The sequence below is a fragment of the Protopterus annectens genome, chromosome 3.part0 (assembly GCF_019279795.1).
Source record: "Protopterus annectens isolate FY-2018-M chromosome 3.part0, PAN1.0, whole genome shotgun sequence".
Lineage (NCBI taxonomy): Eukaryota > Metazoa > Chordata > Ceratodontiformes > Protopteridae > Protopterus > Protopterus annectens.
This window is the reverse complement of record NC_056731.1, coordinates 1114378409-1114405284: the sequence shown is the minus strand read 5'-3', so window position 1 is coordinate 1114405284 and position 26876 is coordinate 1114378409. Positions and strand designations below refer to the sequence as shown.

Below are 26876 nucleotides of genomic sequence, written 5' to 3'. Positions count from 1 at the left end.
ATTCTTTCCTTTTATCTCACTCTTTCTTTTTATTTATATATCAAGTTTTGACTTTACCATGTAAGACTACCTTTAAAGTGTCCCATAGGATAATATCTGAAACCACTCCATTATTATTTGTGTCTAGTTACAGCTTTATTTCATCATTCTTTAAATCCTCATACTGTTACTAGATAAGCAGGTAGTCTTTGGCAGAAATTTAAGGGATCAGTATTAAGTGTTACAATGAAGGTGATAGCATTGTGGTCAGACTTAGGACATGATGTCTGCATTACATTATCAGTTTTGGCCAGTAAAGAACTGGTTACAAAGACTTTGTCTATGTTGGTCTTGGTGCCAAATCTGTAAGAGTTGTGAGAATAATTCAGGGAGGATAATATTTTTATACCATCAGTGTCAATTAGGTTTCTGTATTTTATGTAGTTATTCAAATGCTTGGCTACAGAGGACATCTGGAAGAGCTTAGAGCTTGTGGTATCAGTGGAGGACAAGATACAATTAAAATCTCCTGTTAATTGTAACTTACCTTTAGATTTTAGTTTTAAGGTTTCTAAATGCTTTTTCACAGTTTTAGTCCCAATACCCAGTATCTAGTAGGTGTTTGCAAAAGTGTACATCTTTTTATCTAGTTTTAGTATGACTAAAGCAAGCATACCATCATTGCTTGAGTATGAGTCAATTATTTCTGGAATTCTCATTGATTTTCTGTGTAAAATTAGAAAACCTCTTCTTGTGTGGTTGTAGTTTGAACTTACCAAAATCTTATAATCCTTAAAGGTTAATTTGTTTAGATATTCTGTTACTAAGTGGTATTCCTGAATGAATGCAAAATCTGCTATATGTAGCATTAAATATTTGTTGACACTACTCCTTTTCATGGGGTTGCTCAAGCCATTGACATTAATAGATATAATGTTCAATATTACCACTTGATGGAGACTGCTATTATAAGTAAAACTAAAAAGTGCTTACCTTGATTCATTATGACAAATATTTTTTTAAAACTGCTATGGACAATTTAAAATCTCTAAATTTGAAAATAAAACTGTATATTTTAATAAACTTCTGCACGGATAAGCTATATCCAGGCTTACTATATCTCTCATAGAAGCCACAAACTAACCCTCTCATGACATCTAGTGGGAATTCCTAGCTGCTGCAGGTTAATAGCAAGCAGAAGGAAAACTGCATGTACATTAAAAACATACAAAAGGAAATTTTTTATTTAATATACTATGTATGCATGAACTAAGAATATGAAGCTGTTTTCAATTTCTTAAAATTATTTTTATCAACCACAAAAAGAGTATGGAATGGCATCTCCACCCTCCTCAATCCTAGCAATAGAGACAACCCCTGCCCTGACCCAAATGTCCCATCTCCTTAGCCCCCAATTTAACTCCTTTATTGATTCTGTAGCCAAACTAACTACTTCCTTCCCCAACAAAGCTTCACTTCCACCTCCTACTAGCTCTCCCTCCCCTAACACTACCACCTCCCAACCCCCTTCCTTCACTCCCAAACTCATTGCTATCTACACCATAAAAAAAAAAACCTCCTTTGGAAACTGAAACCATGCTCAAATGCCCCTGATGATCTTCTTTCCTACTTCCTCAAAATTGCTGCTGATGCCATCGCCTTTCCCATCTCCATTCTAAAAAAACACTCAAGCCAAGAAAACTATGTAGTCCTACTCTGGAAAAGGCCTATACAATTTCCCTTCACAAAGGCGGTAATAACAGCATTCCCAATTTCCAGCCAATCGCTATCTTATCCTCTATCTCAAAAGTTCTAGAAAAGTGTATCCACCTTCAACTTCTATCCTGCCTCTCAGACAACCACCTACTTACCCCCACACAACATGATTTTAGAAATGGCCACAGTACCACAACCACTCTCCTCTCCTTCCTCGAAACTGTCAACAAAAAGCCTGAGATTCCAGCTGTCTAGTGTCCACCCTGCTTCTGGACTTATCCAAGGCCTTTGACACTATCTCCCATAACCTTCTCCTATCTAAACTCTCTAATCTAAACCAATCCCACTCTTCTGTCAACTGGTTTTCTAGTTACCTCTCCAACAGACAACAAGCTGCCAAATGGAAAATGCCACCTCCTCCTTCCTTAATACACCTACAGGCATACCCCAGGGTTTTATATTGGGTCCCCTACTGTTCAACATTTTCATAAATGACTTCCACCAAAACATTCCTAGTGCTAAACTGATTCAATATGCAGATGATGCTACAATCATCTGCTCTGCCACTTCCACCTCCACTTTCTTAAAACTAACTCAGGATGCTTTCTCTTATACTGAATGTCAGATGATAGACAACCACCTATCACTCAATGCATCAAAAACTAAAATTATGTTATTTTCCCCTTCAAAAAGTACCATTATAGACAAGAACTCATTCTCCATTACTAGTCAAAACAATACCTCTCTCGAGGTAGCATCTCATGCAAAGCTTCTAGGAGTCCTTATTGATGAACAGTTAAAATTTGATACCCATCTACTAACCAGTATTAAGAAAACCCACCAGAAACTAAGCATGCTCTATCGCCATAACTGGTATATCACTCCAACTACTAAACGTGTACTCTCTAACACCTTCCTCATTCCTTCTCTCCTATATGGTGCCCCACTTCTTACCAACCTTCACTCTTCTCTAAAAACAAAGCTATCCTCCTGTTATAACAACATTTCTAAGTTTGCTACTGGGTATAAAGCCTCCTCCCACCACTGCAATGCCTTACACAAATTAAATTGGCTTGAACTTCCCAACCATCTTACCTACATTCAACTTACTCATGCCCATAAACTCATCTTTCTTCTCTCCATCTGCCCCTTCCTTGCCTCCTCCTTCAAAATGCACCTACCCAACAGACTTCTAAGATTCAGTAACCAGAATTGGCTTGAACTGCACAAGCCTGCTCATCCTCCAGGCAAACACCTATCCTTTTCCCTAGCTCACCTCTGGAACTCCCTGCCACCTCTTATTTGTACTATTGACAACCACTCTACCTTTAAGACCCTGCTTCATTCCCATCTCAAAACCCTCTGGGAATGTTCCTGCTCTCATCCCACATGACTCACCTCTTTTTTCCCCATTTCTCACACTCCTTTACTTCTCTCTTCTCTTCATCATACTGAACTTCCCTGACTACTACCATCTTCACTTTTCTCATTTACTCCTACTCCTGCTCTACTTTCTTTTCTTATTGTCCCACCCTTCTTGCTTTCAACAATTAACACCTCTTACCCCCCTATCCTACTTTAACTCTGCTAAGATTTCATGTAAGACTGTAATGCCATCCCTGTGTTATTTCACATTGTAACAAATCTAACAGGAATATGCACCAATGGATTTTTCTTGTGTGTGTGTGTGTGTGTGTGTGTGTGTGTGTGTGTGTGTGTGTGTGTGTGTGTGTGTGTGTGTGTGTGTGCGTGTGTATGTGTGTGTAATTTTAACTTTTGCATTTTTGACTGTATTTTCACTGCAATTGTGGATTTTTTGTCATGTTGTGAAATATCATCGTTCTTCAATACTATTATATAAATGTACATGCATTGTCTTCATATTATATTGTTGTTCATGGAGCTTTTCTCTCCAGGACTCAATTAAAAATGGGCTCTTCTTGGTCCAGTGGACTATCCCTGTAAACATACTGTAAAATAAAATTAAATAAATACAAAATATCTAAAGAGACTAAGATAAATTGATTAATCCTAAAAATTATTTGTTGTATTGAGTAAATACAGGACTGTAATATCTTTAAAGCAGACAGGAAAAAAGATGCATTTAAAACTGTTACATTCAGAAACATATTTGTAATTCTTATTTTAATATAAGTGTAATTCAGATTAAAAAATCACTATTTACAGTAAAACATATGCTTATAAGACTTTTTAGATAAAAAAATAATTGCTAAATGAATGAAAACACAGTTCAAACTATCATTCTTGAACCTGACTGGCTGTTAGAGTTCAGTGAAGAAAAAACGGTTCAGAGGTCATGCCTACTTCCTGGAAGATAGCACAGATTGTTTCTCGTGAGTCTGTGAGCTGACTGAAACCTTTAAAAGCTTGAGCTTGTCAAAAAGTTGTCAAAATTCCATCAAAAAAATAAGTAGACAGGGATTTTCTAGTGAAGTGAAGCTTTTAAGCATAACTTGTAAAATGATAAATATTTAAAATAAAGGCTCCAAATTACCAACCATATACAGCTATAAGATTTATTAGCTAAATGGAGCACATTGCAGAAGTTCAGTTAACTAGTAAATGTATATATAATAATAACATTCACCACTTTCTTTTTAATTACCTAACAGCAACACAGTAAGCATTTCTCTCTCCTGCAATGATTAAATACTATGACATCAACACTAAAACAGAAAGGGAAGGCACATACATGAAGAAATAAGTATAGAATATAATATATATATATATATATGGTTCCCTATCAGAAGCCTGAAACACTATAAGCCTGAAAATCAAAATCCTGAAACCAAAAGCCTGAAAATTCAAAATCCCGAAAACCCAAAATCCTGAAACTCAAAATCCTGAAAACACAAATAATGCTAATATGTCACTATAAAGACACTAATATCTACCAACTGACCCTGACCCTAACCCTAACCTTAAGGTCCGTCACTATCGCACACTCACCTGACCCGCGCCCTAACCCTAACTCACTTAAACCGCCCCTAACCCCAATATTTGTCACTACTGCATACATGCCTAACCTGCGCCTAACCCTAACTCACTTAAACCGCCCTAACCCTAACATAAAACCAATCAAGACACTTACCTGAACCCAACGCATGACCTAACACCACAGGGCTAACAATAGCAAAGCCACAATGATGTCAGTATGTCCATTTTGTGTTTTCAGGATTTTGAGTTTCAGGATTTTGGGTTTTCGGGATTTTGAATTTTCAGGCTTTTAGTTTCAGGATTTTGATTTTCAGGCTTATAGTGTTTCAGGCTTCTGATAGGGAACTATATATATATATATATATATATATATATATATATATATATATATATATGTATATATATATATATATATAAATAAAATGAGTAAGCGATTTTATACCATTTCACTAGTGCTATGAAATGCATATAAAGACATAAAAGTATAAAATATTATACCATGACCCCCTATTAATATTCCAAAACGTGCACGCTGATTGGCCAGCGTGCACGTTGTAAATCGACTTATACTAATGGAAAAAGGTCCGGTCGCCCGGACTTTTTCCATTAGTATAAGTCTTTTTTTAAAACACTGTCTCGCTATGTTAAAAGAGTTTAACATACCGACACAGGTTTAAAAAAAGCAACGGAGATCTCCGTTGCTTTTTTTAAAGCTGTCTCGCTATGTTAAACTCCTTTAACATAGTGACACAGTGTTTAAAAAGCAACGGAGATCTTGCTTTCTCCGTTGCTTTTTTTTAAACCTGTGTCGCTATGTTAAATGGGTTTAACATAGCGAGACAGCTTTAAAATAAGCAACGGAGATCTCCATTGCTTATTTTAAAGCTGTCTCGCTATGTTAAACCCATTTAACATAGCGAGACAGGTTTTAAAAAAAAAGCAATGGAGAACGCAAGATCTCTGTTGCTTTTTACTGTTTCGCTATGTTAAATGGGTTTAACATAGCGAGACAGCTTTAAAATAAGCAACGGGCTTATTTTAAAGCTGTCTCACTATGTTAAACCCATTTAACATAGCAAAACAGTAAAAAAGCAATGGAGATCTTGCTTTCTCCATTGCTTTTGGACACAGCTCTGATGTACTGTGTAGGCATGCGCAGTACATCAGAACTGCCGCGGATGCCAGACAGCTGCGGAAGGGCAGCAAAGAGGCATTATACAATGCCATTATTTAAGAAAAGTAATTGTTTCTTTTCTTAAATAATGTCATATTATAATAGCAATAACCCACGCCTGGGTGTGGGTAATGCGGGATTTAACCACGGCTGTCTTTGTTTGGTCCCTCGGGCTTCGGCCCTCGGGACCAAACCACGCCAACCGTGGTTAAATCCTGCATTACCCACACCCAGGCGTGGGTTATTGCTATAGTAGTTTGCAGTTGGATAAGGTTTTAATTTACTTAAATTCTGAGTAATAAATATTATTTATAATGTTAGCATTGTTGTGTGAAAGATAATAGGAGAGAATAAAAAGGTACATTACCTTCTGTGCATGATTCACATTATTTAGAAAGGAGAAAAAACTTGCATGGAATGTGAAGTTATGTATAATCATTTATTTCGGGGACAAATGTGGATGCTTCTTTGAGGGAGTCAAAAGTTTTCTTTCCTTTTAGTAGGGATAGTCTTATTCTTGCTGGAAATATGACTTGTACTTTGATTTCTTCCTGTTTTAATGATTTTTTTAGAGAGACACATGGCCTTCTTTTGGATATTACAAGGGGTGAAAAGTTGTTGTCAAACCTGATAGTTTGGTCACCAATTTTTAATGGAGCAAGGGATCAGGCAGTTCTTAAAACATGGTCTTTGTCTTAAGTGGAGATAAATCTTACAATAATAGATCTTGGATGGCTGTTTTTACTGGATACAGAAGTTGTACTTAAAGACATATATGCCCTTTCTATCCTGAAGGATAGTGCTTCAGGTAGGTTTAGGATTTTAGGAATCCAAGAAGTCAGGAAATTAATCATATTGCCCCTCTCCATCTGCTCTGGGATGCTATAGATTCTAATATTGTTTCTCCTGGTTCTATTCTCAATGTCATCTATCTTTTCAATGAGTCTGGTGTTTTCTTGAAGAAGAAAGTTTATGTTTTTCTCTCTTTCTGATAACTTGTAGTCTGTATCTGTTAAGTAATCTTCCAAAGCAGCAGTCTGGGCAGTTTGTTGTTTAAGGACTTACTTTAATAAGTTTATTTATTTAGTGGTATCTTCTTTTATATTGTCCACATTTAAGTTAATTTGTCTATTTTACACACCAAGTCTTGAACTGTAGTAAGGATTGCCTATATTTCTTTCTTCATTGGAGTTTTTTGCTGAGAAAATTTGGAGCTGCTCACCTTCCTTTGTGAATGTGGTTTCAATGTCTCTTCTATTTGAAAGTTTGACAGGAAAATATGAACATTTTAGCTTAAAAATTACACCAACTTGTAGCTTACAACTTCCAGAATCTGATTTTAGTAGTTTCAAGTCTTTGTTGGTGAAATTAAATAAAAAAATCTTGTCAGGAAAAAATGAAGACTGCAGAACTCAAGAACTCTGCTGCTTTCAGCTTGCCATCCAAGTCACACCCACCTAAAAGGTGGCATCTTAAGGTCGATACATTAACAGTGTTTACCGCTGTTTTTTTTTTTCTTTTACAAGGAACTTTGGATTCTGTATATTTATTTATTTTCCGCTTGGGTAAAATTATACTACATTTTGGATGGTCTACCTAATGTTGATAAACCAAACAGAATGCGTTGTATATGAAAACAGAAACAATGCATTAAATAAATATAGCTACTACTGTTTTGTTTGGCCTACACTATCTAATGCCAACACAGCCAGAACTGAGTGCTTGTAAGTCCGGGGAACAGCAAAATTATAAATGTAAAATTATAAATGTAAAATTAAAAAAGTTAGAATTTGTACTAGTTCCAAGACTGAAGAATCTTGGCTTATTCCCCCATTCTCAGGGGTATATTGATCTCAGAGTTAGAATACATAAGTAGAAGGGTGTGGCAGTCACAGCCCCATATATCGGAGGGGGGGTAGGTCAATGGGTAAAGCCCACTTGTAAAATTGCTTTAAAAGAGTAACAGTGAATTTTTCTGAGAATTAAACTTTAATATGTTTCAGGATTCACAATATTGGGTCTTTCATGTCTGACAGTAAGCCACCAAAAATATGCTTGATGTTTCCAGACATAGAGAACAGGACTGCAGCATTATATTTGAATGTTGGACCAGCATAATTAATATCATTAGTCACCTTCATATATTCATGCTACTTGGGCTATTATTGTTCTTTAGCCAATATTCATAGGACATTAGATGATGCTGCTTCAATCACAGAGTGTTTTTTTTTTACTCTAGTTAAGGTGAAAGCCTACAGTTTTCTTTGGAGAGCACTGAGTGACATATCTTGCATACTCATATAACACATGAGATTAACTATTATGGATATGTAGCTGCATCTTACTGCATCTTACTGCTTCTGTTACTGTTTGTGACCCTTCCAGCTTATAGTGAAATCTTTTGTTTAGAGAGGCCTAGCTGTTTTCTTATTGCCAGAAAGTAAATCAGTCTGATTTAATCTAGCTGAAAGCATTCCTGCAAAACTGTTATTTTTCATAGGTTCATAGGTTCATATGTGTGTACTATGCTAATGGCCCTGGAGCCTTTACAAGCCTAGCCCATAGAATTGCCATGGCATCGTGCCACCCGACGTTAGTTCCCAATGTCTCTATCAAGTAGACCCACTGGAGTGATCCCCGAGGTGAACTTTCTATTACCCATCCACGTATCAAGATTTCTTTTGAAGAGGGTCAGTGAGGTGCTCTGCTTGACATGTATGGGAAGTCTATTCCAAAGCATGGGCAGTCTCTGGGTGAGGAACCTGTTCCTCCAGCATGTTCTGTTGATTGTGGTAATGAAGTTGAGGTCTCTGGAGTGTGTGGCATAGAGGGATTGTAATTTCTTTAGATGTAGCATTTCTAACAGAGTTGGGTCTGACTTGGCTTTGTAAGTCAAGCAGAGATCACCTCTAAGTGGGCGGTATGAGACAGAGGATAGCTAGAGTCTTTTGAGTCTCTCCATGTAGGACATGTGTTTAATGCATATGATCCTCTTTGTGAGGTACTTCTGCAGCCTCTCCAGCTGCTGCAGGTGTCTAGTGAAGTACATGCCAAATAGGGCATTATACTCTATGACTGGTCTAATTAGGGAAGAGTAGAGAGAGACAACAACCTCTTTCTTCCTGGATGCAAAACCCTTGGTAATGAGATGTACCACATAGAAGGACTTTCTGACCACAGTGGCAATGTGGTGGTTGAAGGAGAGGTTGCTGTCAACCTGCGTCCTCAGATCTCTTACAATGCCTGGATAATTGGTCTGGTTTCTGTTACTCTGCCTTTAATAGCCAGTGTTTTAAACGAGAAATACTTGTTTGCTCAAGCTGTTCAAAGCTGCAGAGAGACTGGGCTTCTGCCCTGCTGTGATATTGGAAAAAGATAATGTGATATTGGAAAAAGATAAATGTTTATTTTCAATTGTCTTCTGCACTTTTGTTTTACTACATAGCTCTGTAATCTGTACAACTGTTTTTTCCACCCCCCCCTGCCCAGTTGTTGTGGTGGTCTTAAATCTTGGTGACTTTATGTTGCCTGCCTCTGGTATAATATTGATACAGGACCCTCTCCCCCAGTCACATTACATCAGCTCACTCTACTGTTTATAGTGAGAACTTAGTAAAAGCCCACTCTTTTAGCTTCTGAACCTTGAATTATCTCATTATCTTCTGTCTCTTCACTTTCTACTACAAAAAACTGTACCTCTTTCTATTTCATTTTGCTGTTTGCCATATTTATTACTGCTTGTTGGTAGCCTCACTAAATTGATGACAGTTTTCTACCAAATCACTGCTTTATTAGCATTGTCTGTTACTGTTGTGATTTGTGAGCTATTGTTTCAAAGCTTCTGAACTTAGAATTATCTCATTATCATACTGTACTGTCTACTACAGTGGGAAGACAAACCGCTGTTTGAGAGATCGTGTGCTTGAACATCTAAGAGATATTAGAAATAAAACAAAAACTAGTGCATTATTTAAACATGTAGAGTCTAATAATGCACAGCACTATGTGTTAGAAATTATATATGAAAGTCTGAGGGGAGGCAACATTAAAAACAGGACAGAAGTCTGTGAGCAGAAATGGATTATTTTCTTTAAAGCAGACTGCTTCCCTGGTATTAATGATATGGTTTCATTGAACCATTTTTAAGAGAAAGGTCATTGAAGTTTTGACACCTGTGCCCTAGCCCAGCAATCAAGGAGCCTCAATCCTCACCACTAACACCAGAGAGGGCATCTCATATAGGAGGAAAGGATAACAAATACACACAGTAAAGTACAATTTCCCTTAAAAGCACACAGTGATCACAGTCAGTCTGGGGCTGGTCGCTCCCTTGCTCCTTAGGTCCCCAATAAGACTCCCCACTGGCACAGCTATAGGGTCCAGATCTCAGCCTAGCTGGGCAAGCTAAAACCTTCAGTACCCTCTCTGTCCAACCAGTGCTTCGTGCCCCTGCCCAAGTAGCTGATACACACACACACACACACACACACACACACACACACACACACACACACACACACACACACACACACACACACACTTTGAGAAGAGGTTATACAACCACACAGACCCTCCTGGGAAAGGCTGACACAGGTTCTCCAGCTGTGCTCCTATTACCCAAACTATATGGTAGTAATTTCTGCCACCACCCAGGTAATAATTATCAGCTACTCAAAGGCCCTTAAAAGGGTCTCCAATTATTACTGTGCAATATTATTATCCAATTGGTAAGTGTGACTAAACAGTCAAAGCTTATTAGAGTGGCTTTGTACAGTAAACTCTATAAATATTCAATGTACTCTAGAGCTTAACTTATTTCTACACAAACTAGCCACAGTTAAAAGGTTTTAAAATATTTAATAATAAATAATTAAAACCACAAGATAATACTTTCTACTACACAGTCAGTGCTAGTCAAGAGTTCAGCAATCACACAGAAATACTTAAAATAAATCAGTATTACAGTTCTGACATTACAGAAAAACACAGTCTAATTTTTCTAGTTTCTAGCTATCACTAAGAGAAAACACAGTGCTACAATACTACTTACATAAAGAGAGCATAAGGCAGTGCTGAGTTGGATGTCTCTCTCTGAACAATACTTTTTAAAATCACTAACAAACTTCTGCTAGGCCCTCCCTGATTACATCACTTTTCACACTTGGGTTTCCCAGTATACTCATTGCATCATTTTTGACACTTAGCCTGGGGTTCCCAGGCCAACAGGCTACATTATTTAGCAAGCTAACACCTGCTCAGGAAGCTACAACAATAAAAGACATTTCACATGTACACTCTAGTAATTATTCCTTAAGTTAAAACAATAGAAAGAATGTGCTAGCCCAGACCAAATGGCCCCGTGCTCTGGAGATCAAAGGACATACAAGACATAATTTTAATTTAAAAGAACAGATGTGAAATGCTTAACTTAACTTTCTTTACAGCAGATGGCAATGTTGCTACAATCTTGAAGTTCAACATTTTAGTATTTTCTTTCATTTAAGAAAAACAAGCCTGTATTTTACATTTATATTTACAAATGATAGAATTATGTATAAAATTCTATCTGGCTAGGCTGGCAGCCTTCACCCTTCTCTGCCAGTCTTCACAGAAGCATTGACTTTTTTACTATGATTTTTAATAGTTTCATGCTGTTCATATCAAATTTTTTTTGTGTTTCAGCACTTTAAGAGTTTATGCTTTGTAATAATTATGTGATTTTTATTGGCTGATTTGAATATAAAAATGCATGATGCTTTAACTGTGTTGTCTGATGAAGTGTTGTTTTACCAGGAAAGTGCTCACCTTAATAAATAATTCTGTTATGTTTTATCTGAGCTGGCTTTTTTGAGATTTTGAGTTACCATTCTGCCTGCAGGAGCACCATGTTGGTGTGTTATATGCAATTTTATTTGTTCCTTCTTTGCAACTCCGTTTCCTGGTTTCTGCTGTTTTTATTACTATCGTTTCAAAGCTTCTGAACCTTGAATTATCTAATTATCTTCTGTCTCTTTATTTTCTAGTTAAAAAAAATAAAACGGTACCTCTTTCTACTTCATTTTGTTGTTTGCCATATTTATTACTGCTTGTTGGTAGCCTCACAAAACTGATGACAGTATTCTACTGAATCGCTGCTTTATTAGTGCTGTCTGTTACTGTTGGGATTTGTGAGCTATTGCTTCAAAGCAATCTACTGATTAACTATATTTCATTGCTACCTACTGAAATTCATTACTATTTAACTGCATTTTACTACATTTCATTTCTGTTTAACTGTATCTTTTTATACTGCAAGTACTATTCTTTTGACTATAATTGATGAATCTGTGCTTCATTGTGAGCTTTTTCTTACTGAGTTCTTAACCTTAAAATTGAGTAGCATTGTCTAAATACAGGTCTAAATCATCCAGAGCTTCAGCTGTACAGTTTTAAACCTTTTTTGAGGTATTCCAGCTACAAGTTGACTGTTTTTTTTTCTGCAAAAAAAAACACAAACAAAAAAAGCATTCTAAGCTTGTTTTCTGCCTTTCCTGTTACTAGAGTAGTCCAGATACAGATTTGGTGTATCCAGGACTGTTTTGTAAGTTTCTGAGTTCCCCAGACCTTTCCTGGTTAGAAGGAAGCCTTCCAGCTTATCAGTGGGAGTGGCAAGCACTAGGTAGTCTATCTACCACAAGAGGAGTGGGTTTTGGCTCTGAAAATGTAGCTTATTTGCCGTTTGGGCAGTTTTTCTATCCATTTCAACCTTCTGGTTTAAAATCCCAAGTTTATGTGGGTTTGTGCTTGTTTAAGCTCTGCGGATCCTGTTTTGATGTCCTTCAGACTACAAGAGCAACAGAAAGGAGAAAGAGAGAGTTTAAGTGCCTCCATTTTGATTTTTTTCTGATTATACTGCTTTCTGCACTTGATTTATTTTTTTTCATTTAACTGCATTTATTTTAACTGTATTTGCTTTAATATTGCTACATACTCAAGTGTGCTAGCTTGCACTATATTTAAAGTATAATACCGGTGCCAGAAGTCTGCTATTCAATTTTTCCCTTAACATCTTGCTAGATCTCTTCTTTCTTGCAATTTAATTAGCATATTTACCTATCACCTCATCAGGATTTTTGTAGCAATTATTGTAGCACACATAAGTGCTATCAGCACTAGACGTCCTATAAGGAAACAGCTCCAGTATTTGGTAATGATGACCATCCCTCCTGGCATGTCTAAAGGTCAGTTTCCTGTACTTTCTCCTATTAACCTGGTGAACTTGGGCATTCTGAGGCAGTGTAGCAACTGCCTCATGTACATAGACAGCCCTCTCCTCTTACCTCCCAACACTCAGACTTGTGAGAGATGTGCTTATATTTCCAAACTGGAAGCCATGCACTCTCCAGCCATGACCAGAATAGCTGGTCAAGAGGAGAAGGACAACACCTGCACCACACCACATGGAACACATAGTCCTCCAGAACACCCACCATTACGGCCCTCATATAAAAACACAAACCACATACCCACTTTTTCAGAGGCTCTCAATAGAAATCTACCCAAACAGCAGAGATCGCCAAGGCAGAAACACACTTGACCACCATAACACAGCACAGACCACAAGACACATAGCTCACCTACACAGTGTGACCCTCAACCTAAGCCCCTAAGGCAAAACAGCTTTCCCAATAGAATAGTCATAGGTGACTCAATAGTGAGGCACACTGATGTCCCACTCGCTAGGTTGAATAGAGGATATAGATAGAATTAAGGAAAAGGTAACGGTTAGCTGTCTATCAGTTGCCAGAAAACGACACATAACACATGCACGCAGGTCACGTCACAATAAATACAAGTATGAGTTTGTCATTGTCCATGTGGGTGTGAATGACCTGAGATGCACCTCCCTGGATTACATGAAAAGAGACATGGTGAACCTCTCAGATTATGTGGCCATGGCAGGTATGACTCTAGCCTTGAACAGCATCCTACCATCGCCCAGAATGATACTGCAGTACAAACAGAAAATGATTGACTTCAACAATTGGCTAAGTTTCTGGTGTCATTCTAAGGGGATACAGTATTTGTCAGCTTTGGAGGACATGATTGACAGACCTCGATGCTTTACCAGAGATGGCCTGCATCTTTCACCCATGGGTTTCCGGGTAATGGATAAGGCTCTTGCCACCCCTATAGTGCTTTTTTTAGGTGGTGTTCCAAAGACCAAATTGCCACCATAACAGCTATAAATAAATGCAATCTGAGGGTCATGCTACTCAGTGCTAGAAGTCTAAATCTCAAGATGCACTCGCTTGAAGCACTCCTCAAAATGGAGAACATTGACATTTGTGCTGTAATGGAGACCTGATTTAAAGCATCAGAAAGCACCCCTGTGCTACCAGGCTATAAATCATTCCACACCTTTCGACCCCAGAACATGGCCAAAGCTCCAAAGGTGGTGAAGTCTCCATATCCATAAAGGATTTGCATGCCTCCAGACTTACTAGCCCAGCATAACGCATCTGAGATACTCCAGGTACAGCTAACATTGGGTAAGATGGTGATTCAGGTCATAGCCTGCTACAGGTCCACAACCATGTCCAAAGACTCTCACTCCACATTTCTAAGCACCCAAGAAACTATTAAGATCCAACCCAACACTCTCATACTGGGTGACTTCAACTACCTCTTATCAACTGGTAAAATACTCATGCACCAATGCACTGGCCCAATGCTTCCCGGAATTCATCAGTTCTAATGTCCTGGACCAGCTCATTCTTACCCCCACTAGAGGAAGCAACATCCTTGACCTGGTTATTACTAACATGGGCAACAATTGCCCTACACCAATAGTCAATTCCTCACTGGTTAGATCTGACCACAAACTAATCATGATGGAAATCCACATCTCACCCCCCGCAAAGGTATTCACCATGAAAAACTTCTCCAAATCTGACCATGGACTCCTAAAAACAGAGGTGGCTAACTTCACAGCACCCATACCAATGGAAAATAGATGCATGACTGCCAAATCATACATCAATGTACTGTACGAACACATACATAAATGCATGGAACTAGCCATACCCAACAGAACCAAGACGCTCTCCTCCAAAAAAAGAAAGCCAATCTGGTAGTCCCCTGCCATTAATAAACACTACAACAGAAGGAAAAAACTGTTACAGAAAAAAGTGAAGTCCCAAGACTGGAAAAATTCCCTTATCAGCTTCAACAAAAAGTTTAGATCCCTCATCAAAACCTGCAAAACCAGCTATGAAGGCAGAATTGCGGCAGACACTAAAACCAACCACAAAGCCTTCTACAGTTATATCAAGAATCTGCATGGCAATACCCAGATTTGCTCTGAGTTACTGCACAATGGTACCTCCTATACTGAGCCAACAGATATTGACAACATACTGGCCGACAGATTCAGTACCAACTTTACCCTTTCCCCTCCCTCCAAAGGACCAATCTCAATACTGGAAGAATGCCAGGCACCCAGCAATACTGCAGCACAGATTAAAGCTGCATTGTCCAAGGCCAAGAATGCAGCTTCCATGGGACCTGACAATATCCCTGGCTGTGTACTACATGAATTACAAACTGAACTGACACCACATCTGTGTGCCCTGTTCACTCACAGCCTCACCTCAGGCTTTGTACCTGCTAAATGGCACACTGTTACAGTCATCCCTCTCCATAAAGGAGGCACAACTACAGATCCTGGAAATTATTGCCCTATTAGCCTAATGAGTCTGATATGTAAAACTATGGAGCGCATCATCATGGACCTAATTAACAAGGATATAAGGAATCTCCAAACTCTAGATCTCATGCAATTTAGTTTTGTGAAAGGTAGATCATGCCTACTCAACCTGGTTGGCTTCTTTGAGTCAGTCACCAGAGCTGTGGATGAAGGTAAGGCAGTTCATACAGCCTACCTTGATCTGGCCAAGGCCTTTTATACCATTCCTCACTTAGGAATTATTGATAAACTCACCAAACTAGACATCAACCCCTATATCATTAGATGGGTTGCAAATTGGCTTACAGATAGAACCCACAGTGTGAAAGTAGCGGACTCCAAGTCAGACTGCTGACCAGTCACAAGTGGTGTCCCACAGGGATTGGTCCTGGGTCCTCTCCTGTTTGGCATCTTCTTCTCAGAAGTCCAGGCCAACACAGAGGGACTTTGGCTGACCAAATTCATAGATGACTGCAAACTGGGAGCGATTATTAACTCCCAAGTGATGCAGACATCCTACAGAAAGGCCTCACTGAGACCAATGACTGGTGTCAAAACCATGGCCTTAAGCTTAATACTAAAAAATGCGTCATCATCTCCTGTGGGAAAAACTCAATTCCCACTAATTACCACATTGACGGGAGCCCACTGAACACTGAAGGTGTTATAAGAGATCTGGGGACACATGTTGACAGCAACCTCTCCTTCAACCACCACATTGTCACTGTGGTCAAAAAGTCCTTCTATGTGGCACATCTCATTACCAAGGGTTTTGCATCCAGGAAGAAAGAGGTCATCATTTCTCTCTACTCATCCCTTATTAGACCAATCATAGAGTATAATGCCCCATTTGGCATGTACCTCACTAGACACCTGCAACAGCTGGAGAGGTCACAAAAGTACCTCACAAAGAGGATCCTAGGCCTTAAACATCAATCTGATGTTGACATGAATCTAAACCAGCCTCTTTCAAATGGGACAGCCTGGAACAACACCCCAACGCTATTGGGAACACAGCGAGGTTCCGAAAAGCATCAGGAAGTAAGACATAAATATAATTTAGAAGAACAAATTGATTTTTCTACATGGTTGCATGAAATACCTGAGTTTCAAAACAGACCGGGGATACCTGCTAATAATTCAACAGCGGATTCCTACAGGGAGAGCTTTAACAAATTACAAGACGCTCTTATGAGGTACAGGACTCTTTCTATAGACAATGTATATTTAAACAAATGTACTAAACTAGCAATTGTACCAAAAGGCCCTTTGGGTCTTCAAATATCCTAATAATGTCAAACCCAGTTCTGAATTTCACAAAAAATTGCTTAGCATTTTTGATAGATGCGGGTTAGACATTTTAAAAGCCATAATTCAAAACAACAAATGTGAGATGGTTATAATTCAACATCAAATAGACATTTTTAATTCACGTGTTACTAATGATTTATGATTTCAGTTGGAGGCAGAGAATAGGAACAAGAAATGTGAATTTATTTTAAACAGAAAATATACAAAATTGGACAGAGACATTAAACAGTATAGGGAGGGCAAGCACTATCCACTGCCTAAAATCTATAACAACACACTATATCCTAGGGAAGAGGGTAATAATTTTTCTAATGAATTACAGTATAATCAAAAAGTGGAAAATGGACACCAACAGGAAGTGTATGCTGCACCTGAAAATGTTGATAATGGTAATGAATATACACCACCACGTAGGTCAGAAAGGTTTTGAAATAGATATAATAACCATTTTCACAGGGCTACTTATAATCAGAGGGGAGGGAGATACAGGGGCAATCAACGTTAAAAGGTGATATTCCACCCCACAATGTTTACACTGACCACCCAAATGTTTTTAGCTGGCAGGGGTTTCATCTTTACAATTACAGCTGTGTTGAAGTTACTCATGAATTTTTTTAGTTTGTTTGTTAAAGGATTCAAGTTTATTCCTGCTAAAAAAAGTAGCTTGGCACAAGTTATTTTAGACTTAAAAATGTTTATTAGGAAACTCAACTTAGAATGCATGCTTGGGGGGAATTCACCAACAGTTGGTTCTATTGCCCCCAGAAAAGCTAGTACCTTCAACCCTCCAATACACCCATAGCTGAGGAATTTGGAGAGTGTAACCAATAAAGAGGTGGTGCAATAGTGCTCAGAAATCACAAATGAACCAAGAAAAAAGCACTATTATTGCGAGTCCCCAAACCACAGTTTATTGACACAAAAATCCACAGAAATTAAGCGCTTTCGTCCATCCAGTTGCCTTCGTCAGAATAACCTTAAAAAACAAATGCAATGTGTTTATATAATGAAAACTAGTCTATGATTGGCTAAATCATACCCCAATAAAAAAAATTTGTTAAAAACAATTAGTACATAAAACATTCACCATTAAGAATAGACTTATGAAGAAATTTTTTTCAAAGGTCAGTCATATTTCTCCAGTAATAAATGTTCCACCATATTAAAACCATTCTAAAACAGTCTTGAAACACTAACATTAAACATAAATGTTCCAATAAACATTTAAATATGTTCTGCCTTTTCTTTAAGTATAGGTAACAAACTTAAATGATCATTCAAGCCAGGGGGAAAGTTTGCCGCTAGCCTCAGTTACCATAAACGTTCTTTTTTGTTTAAAACATTCTACCAATCACCCCACCCCCCAGCATCTATGTTTATTAAGTCCAGTATAGCAAATTTAAAAACCTGTAAAGCCATCACATTGGGTGCTATGTTTGTACAAAGCATTAGTTTCCCTTTTATTTTTTATATCCTACAAATGCTCGTATATCCTGGTTTTAAACACCCTCTCAATCTTCCCAATGTAATAAGAAGTACAGATATTACATCTGGCAATATATACCAGTTTACTGGATAAACAGTTACCTCTTTTTAAGTAAATTATACTTTCATTTTTATTGTCCAAAGAAATTAGGTTATCTTGTAAAATCTAAGAACAAAAACTACATCTACCACAGGGTCTGCAACCATTTATTTTTTCTTTATTACTTAAATTTTGATGTTTGTTTTCTAGAATCCTTTTAAGATTAGGGCCAATTTTAGTAGTAAATACAGGTTTTTCCCCTAACACTTGAAAAATGTCATTATCTATCCTGAATATACTCCAGTTCTTTTATATAATTTCCTTAACCTGTTTGTATAGAGGACTGTATTGTATAATACATGTTTGTTTAAAATTAACTTTCTTCGCATTCTCATCAGTTTCCCCTGCAATATGTAAACTATTCAAACCCCTACCCAATAGGGGGATATATTTACTACCCCAACCTTTTAAAACCTCACTCAGTATATTATCAATGAAGTCAACAGGGTAGCCTCTCTCAAGAAACATGTCCTTTAGAAAGACAAATTCCCTAAGGACACTTTCCTTCAGTGAAGTCATTCTGGCTACCCTGATTGCTTGTCCTTTAATAATGCTTTTTTTCTGTGACATCGGATGGTGACTTTCAAAGTGTAAATAATTATTACAAAAGTTTTTTTTACGATGTATTTTAGATATACATTTTTCTTTATCCTTAATGATTTTTGTATCCAGATAGCAAATCTCTTGTTGGTGAAAATTAAAAGTAAACTTTAAAAAACTAGTGGTGTGATTGAGATATTGAATAAATAAAGGGATGTCCTCAGAGGGTCCATTCCACAAAATAAAAATTTCATCCAAAAATCTACAATAAAAGGTAATGTTACTGTAGAAGTCACTCTTAAACACATGCTCTTTTTCCCAAACCAGCAGTACCAGGTTGGCATACTCTGGGGCATACGCTGCCCCCATTGCCACACCTCTGACCTGTTGGAAATATTCACCCTCAAAATATATATAATTGTTTTCCAAAATGAGTTCCATTCATTCACATATTAAACTAATTTCATCATGATGTAGGTTAGAGGAACTAAAAAGTATTTCCTCGAAGTATGTTAACCCCTCCTGTTTGGGAATACAGGAAAACAAGTCTATTACATCAATGGTAAGAAGAAACCCTTCAGCACAACAAAGTTCACTTTTAAGTTGTCCTAGAAAATTCCAGGAATCCTTTACGAAATGTGGACAATGTTCGACTACATGTTTAATCTTTCTATCTACATAAACAGATAGGTTGTGAATTTTAGAACCAGCAGCCGCCACAATTGGCCTGAAAGGTAGATTTTCTAAATTTTTGTGTACTTTTGGTATACCGAACATGACAGGAATTTTGGGGTGCGTATTCAAAAGAAAATCATAATCTGACTTAGAAATCCTCTGGTCTAAAACATACTCATATAAAAAAACTATCTATCCTCTGATAAGCAATATGTATCTCATTCCTAGAGCATGTTGAATAGTTTATGCCATTAAATAATATGGTCTGATTGGTATAATCGTCACTATTATATAGGACAATACCACTCCCTTTGTCGGGTACCATAACTCGTATGCTCCTATCATCCCTTAAATTTTGTAATAATTTTCTCTCGTCAATACTAAGATTGAAAAATACTCTTTTTTGGTTACCCCAAACTTTATAAATATCATCTTTAATAACCTTTTCAAATGTACTGATAAGAGGATGCAATGGGGGATTATATGTACTGTTTTTTTCAGACTTTCTATAGAATAACCATCGTTTTCTTTTTCATTCTTAGAGTACATTATTTTTTTATTTAATTTCCTTAAATAAAGTTGTAGATCAACAAGAGTGTCAGCTATGTCAGGAATTTTTGTAGGTACAAACTTGAATCCTTTCGAAAAAAGGGAAAAATGTTCTGGCAAAATCTCCCTGTCTGTATAATTGTAAATATGAAAACCATTCAGGGTGCATTGTATATTGTCTAAACATAAATCTGAACCAGAATCTATTACCACCTGGGGGAGCCCCTGTGTTGTTGCACCACCCTGCTGTAGGTGGGGTAAATCACTTGCTTGCGACTTGCTATTCTTTTGGAGCGTCTTGGAAGGGGAAAATCCTGGTATTCTGACCGATTGTCTCCCTCATCCACAATAAAGTGTTCTTCCTCCCCTATATTTTCAGAATCTAAAACATGTGAAATAAATTCACCACTAGTCATGTTACTGAAATTGTCACCATTCACTTTATCATAGGAATTTAATCTATCAATAGGATACACCTTATCATACTTGTATTGCTTAACATCTCTGTCCAGCTTTTTAACTTTTTTGTTAAAAATATTGTCACATTTTCTATCTACCCTATCTAGTATCTTATTATAAAATCCTTGGTATTGGTCAAATAATAAATCAGTAAGGATCTTCTGGTTGAGTTGGTCAACCTCTTTGTACAATTTAGTTTCCACCTGTTTGTAAAAAGATACACGTTTAACAAGTAATTCTAGTCCAGGCAGGGGTTTCATATTTACAATTACAGCTGTGTTGAAGTTACTCATGAATTTTTTAGTTTGTTTGTTAAAGGATTCAAGTTTATTCCTGATAAAAAAAGTAGCTTGGCACAAGTTATTTTAGACTTAAAAATGTTTATTAGGAAACTCAACTTAGAATGCATGCTTGGGGGGAATTCACCAACAGTTAGTTCTATTGCCCCCAGAAAAGCTAGTACCTTTAAACCTCCAATATACCCATAGCTGAGGAATTTGGAGAGTGTGTTGGAGAACAAAATTAGAATTAATTTTAAAAACTCTAAGGTCAAGTTTAATCTAAGCCAAAATGAGAAAAAGCTGTTTACAGAATTATGCATGAACCCACGAATCAGAGTAATGGAGCCAGATAAAAGAGGGGGGCATTGTTCTTATGGACAAAATTCTATATGAGCCAAAGATGTTCTCCATTTTACAAGACAAGAACAGGTATAGTAAGGTTTCTATCAATGAGATTAATATCTCTTACAAGAAAATAGACTGCCACGAAAGACCTCTTTGATCAAAGGGTTATAGATTTTGGCACCTACAAATACTTGGAGAACACAACACCTAGGGTACCTTCTATTTTTGGAATACCCAAGGTCCATAAGAACATTGAAGACCCCCCCCAAGACCCATAGTTGCTTCTGAAGGCTCCAAAATCGCACCCTTAGCTAAATACCTGGACTGGAAATTAAAAACTTTGTGGGGTGGTAAAACTCATATTACTAAGGATTCTTGGGATTTTTTTGGTCAGGATAAAACCTGAATATTTCTCCAACAACTTGAAATTTGCCATGATTAACGTGGTGGATCTATTTTCTGTCATTCCTCATAATATAGGGTTAGACTGGCTTGAAGATGCACTTAGGTCCAAGACAAGAATAACATAGAATGAGATATTTCTTTGTTTGGAACTGTAAGAGCTTGTCCTCAAAAAATTTTTTTCGAGGGTGAATTTTTACGACAAGAGCAGGGAGCTGCCATGGGGGCCATTTGTGACCCCACTTACGCTGATATTATATTGTCAGTGTGGGAATGTAAATTTGTACATACTAGTCACTACCACGCTTCTTGGACATTTTACACTCAATATTTGGACAATATTTGAATCTTCTGGGTGGGCAACATTGATTTGTTGGAGGAATTTATATAATACCTTACAGAAACCACCATCTTTCTTCAGTTTACACATACTGTAGCCTCTGAAAGATTGGATTATTTGGATGTTTCCTTACATAAATTAAGTCAGTGTTTTAAATCCACCATTTACAGAAAGCCTGCATTTTCCAATGCATACATTATTTTTTCTAGTGCACACCCTTTTTATCAGAAGAAAGGAATTGTCAAAGGACAACTTATTCGTGACAGTCGTATGACATCTTTGGACACAGATTTTTTAGGAGAATGTCACAAATTAGAACACATTTTTCTGGAAAGGGGTTACCCTATTGAACTTATTTCCACCATTACTGGTGAAGTTTTGCAAGGCCATAAAGATAGATTTGCACCAATCTTGGGGACTGGAATTAAATTTTCTCAAACTCCTGGTGAAGGGACATTGACTGGATTTGGCAGGGCATTTGTTACCAATTTCAGTGGAAATGCATACCAAATTAAGAATATTGTAGAGAATAAATGGAATAAATTCACTGAATTAACAGATTTAGATAATTTGAAAAACAAATCTGTAAAGGTGGTGTTCAGGAAAGGGCAAAACATTAAAAACCTGTTAGAACATACTATTAATTCTAGTGTATATTCACACAGAAAAAGAGGCATGCACAAATGTGGGGCTTGTGCCCAGGATGCCTATATTAAAGAAGGAGATGAGGTATATATTACAGCAAGACAGTGCTTGCTAACCTTTAAAAATTATTCTAATTGTAATTCCCAAGGGATAGTGTACTTAGTGTTATGTGGAGCATGTGAGAGTTTCTATATTGGAAAAACAGAAAGACAGTTTAAACGCAGAATTGATGAACATCTTAATGATGTTAAGAAGAAGAACAACAGTAATGCACTATATAGGCACACTCTTGACTGTGCCCATGCCAGCTTTTCTTTTTATGTTATAGAAACAGTATTCAAGGATGTCATGGAGACCTTTTGGCAAGTAGTGCTGGAGGCTAATAAACCTCCTGGATTAAATGATAACATTTCCTTGCTGCCCCTTCCAAAACTTAGCTCTGCTAAATTTTAAAAAGTAATGTAAAAATTTATACATACAATTTTTAAAATAATTCAAAATTTTTTTTATTATTAAGAAAACTTATTTTGCTTGGATGATTGTTGGAATTACACTTTAGTGTTTTTACTTATATTAATTTTTGTATCTTAAATATGTTCTTTGAATATGTCTTTTTAAAAATAACGTAATTATGTTAATTAAGTTTAATTGATTTTAATATGTATAAAAGGTGTGCTCCTTGTCTTTATCCTTGTATTTGAGGAAGTCAGAGGTGTTTCCTTGACGAAAACACATTTTGAACTGAGTGTGTGGTGTTAATGTTTTATTACAACTTATTATTTTTGGTGGCAATAAAAGAGTCAATCCCAAGCCTGGTGCCCTTCCTTTCATCCAGTTATTGTCTTGGTTACTTGTTTTTACTACTGGACTGTGCCTGCTTTGGTTTTACAGGCCACAAAAGTACCTCACAAAGAGGATCCTAGGCCTTAAACACATGTCCTACATGGACAGACTCAAAAAACTCCAGCTATTCTCTGTCTCATATCATTTATTTATTTATTTATTAACATTTGTTGACCGGGAAAGTCCACTGGGTCAGAGACCCATTTTCAGTGGAGACCCGGCGAGAAAAGCTCTACAAACAAAATACAAAGGAACACAATAATTAAACACAATGTGACAATATTACTGATATAACAGGAAGAAAAAAACATAGAATATATACACAGCATTGAAGATATGACAGGTGAAACAATAAAACAAGAAGTTTATAATTGAATAGTAGTGTTACATCATTTCAATCTTTGGTGAGATTCTAGTCTCCTGTATAGTAAGAATACACTAATAAATGTGAAGACTGGGATTTTGCTAAGAGTCAATCTCTGCTTGACTTACAAAGCCATGTCTGACCCAGCTCTGCTTAAAATGCTACATATAAAGAAATATAAAGAAATCTCAATCCCTCCGCACCACCCTCTCCAGAGACCTCAACCTCATTACCACAATCAATAGAACATGCTGGAGGGACAGGTTCATAACTCAGAGACTGCCCATGTTCCCATACATGTCAAGGAAACCACCTCACTGGCCCTGTTCAAGAGAAATCTTGATGAGTGGATAGGAAATAGAAAGTTCACCCTGGGTATCATTCCAGTGGCTCTACTTGATAGAAGTACTGGGAACTAATGTCGGGCAGCACAATGCCAGGGCACTTCTATGGGCTAGATTTGTAAAGGCTCCAGGGCCATTAGCCTAGTACATACCTATGAACCTATGTATTTTTTATATGTAATACTAAAATACAATCAATAAAATACTTTCTGTTTTTTTTTTTTTTTTTTGCTTACTGCTGGTTCTTCATTGAAGAAAGTGGTGTAATTTCTTTTGTGTCACATTTCTCAAGTGTGTGCCATTTAACTTTTCTGCTGTGTGAACTATATCATATACTGCCTTATATACTGCCTGAAATTAGTAGGACAGTGAGGAAGCCCTTATCTGAGGAAAACTATGTGCAACGCATAGCCGTTTTTTCTTCTAAGGAGAATAAAAGGTGAATAGTTTCTGAGAAGCTCTATGGAATGATATTTCTTTCTTTTTTTGTCTATGTATCTGGCATTTGGAACAGATGGTTAAGTCTATGAGCTGTTGCTCCTGTAGTAAAGGGTTTGATTCCCTCAGGCCTCATTTGCCTGTGGTGTGGCTTTCAGTAAGTTACTTAAGCAGGCAGTGCTTTGGAGGATTAGGCATTTGGCTAGACTCCACAATGGTCCGCTGGACTGTAAGCCTAGTGACTACACTACCTAGGCACTTGCATGACTCCATGCATGTAACTTCTGAAGGTGCAGTGAGCCTCACAACAGAGATCATGTTTGATCTACACACTATCCTGTTTAATCATGACTTTTTTTTCTAGTAATCTACATAACTTGCTCAGGAGTCACTGTCAAGACTGTAATGTATGTCATCTAACTCTTAAGGTTCTTTGAGGTTAATTCCCAGATATAACAAGAATAATTATTAAATATAGATTACAGTAACACTGATTTCCATTATTCTTCATTTGAGCAGTCTGAATAAATAAAGTAACAGTTACTTACCCACAAAAAAATCACAGATTGCCAGATTGAGAAGGAAAAAATTGCTTTGTGTTCTGAGATTTTTGTCCACTACAAAGGCCACCATAACTAGCATGTTCCCCAGCACCGTTACAAGGATCATTTGAACTATTAAGATAATAAGTACCATTAATGTACTGCCAGAGAACCGCAAAGTTATGCCATTAGTAGCATTAGCCAGAGAGCCACTAATGTTAAAATAAAAAAGAGATACATTCATATTCCACGCAAAAATCTTGCTGTATCAGTACACAATACACAATGAACACCAATAATACGAAAATGCAAACGTTAAGTGCTTACTGCTATTTAATTGCACACACATCTCACAAACTCTGCTGTAGCACAGAATACATTTAGTAATAAATAAATCCTGGGACACTTCCGTGTTGCTCCAAAGAGTGCTGAGCACTATATAAATACAATCCAACACTATTCACTCCATATCTTTTAATGCTATATAAATCCAACAGGCTGGGCTTTGTATAAGATTATATGAGATAAGAGCTATATATCATGGATTCCCAGAAGGTTTCCATTACTGTTGTTGTTTATTATTCAAGCTTGACTTCACCTGAAACATGTTTGTCAAACCATTCACTGCATCCTAGGTTGCTATTTTTGTTGATTATAGATAATTTAGTAGATTAAATGAACTCAAAGTGAAACTACTTGTTTATATGCTTCTTTACTTTTCCCCAGATGTTACTATTTATAGCCAAGTCACACATAGTTCATTAACAACTTTATATTGTATGTGCAGTTTTGTCCGTAATTCTGTCTGTCAGCTCAGATATTATTTAACTGGTTATTATGTCACAATCTAAAAATCCTAGAGGTTTCTGTTTGAAATGTTTACACTATTGTCTCAAGAAAGAATATAGCTACACACAATTAAAAGTTGTCTTCGCCTCTTTTAAAAATAACTTAATGGTTTAGATACAAAAATTTAGAGCTACCACACAAGTACAAGTCATAGTTTATCACAGTAATCATGTCCAAACATATATACTGTTTTAAAGTGTTTCAGAATTTATTCTCTTTAATTTATCTTGCACTCATCAAATATATTATGTAACAATAGCAAAATTTAATTTTTGATCACATTATAAATAGAAAAGATTTTATTAAGTAATACAGCACATTTTAATAATTCAGTTCCAGTTATAAGTATTAGGGCATTAGTACTTTTTATTTTGTGTACAAAAATAGACTGCTTACCAACATATCACTGTAAGAGTATTTTACAGGTCAGTATACTCTATTGCAAGTATTCATTGGGATTTTCAGATATCTGCCTCAGGTACTATATCTTTCAAAGGAAGTTAATTATCAGAACAGCAAATACCTTGTAGTGGAAGGTAAAGGAAATGTACTCCTTTCAAATGTGGTAGAAGAAATTCTGACATATCAAGTTCCTCATCTCCAGCAAGGACAACTAGTTAACACATAGCCTCTAGTTATTACATACTCCCCTATATGCATAGCTTTCATGGCTCTGTCTTTCACCAATGGCAACTTTTGAAAAATGACCCCCAAAACAGATTCCAGACAATGCTATATATAAAATACATCGACTAAGGGGATATATATTCAACAATTACCATAAACTTTAATTTAGGAATATGAACATTT

At 36.9% G+C, this 26876-nt stretch overlaps 1 protein-coding gene across 1 annotated transcript in view; it reads right to left on the bottom strand.

Moving 5' to 3' along the window:
- The window catches only part of LOC122796990 (histamine H3 receptor-like), a 293027-nt gene that overhangs the window by 116961 nt on the left and 149190 nt on the right, over positions 1–26876 (bottom strand). The window contains exon 3 of the mRNA XM_044065761.1: positions 25224–25429. Within this exon, the coding sequence (XP_043921696.1) occupies positions 25224–25429 (206 nt within the window). The remainder of the gene's footprint in view (positions 1–25223; positions 25430–26876) is intronic.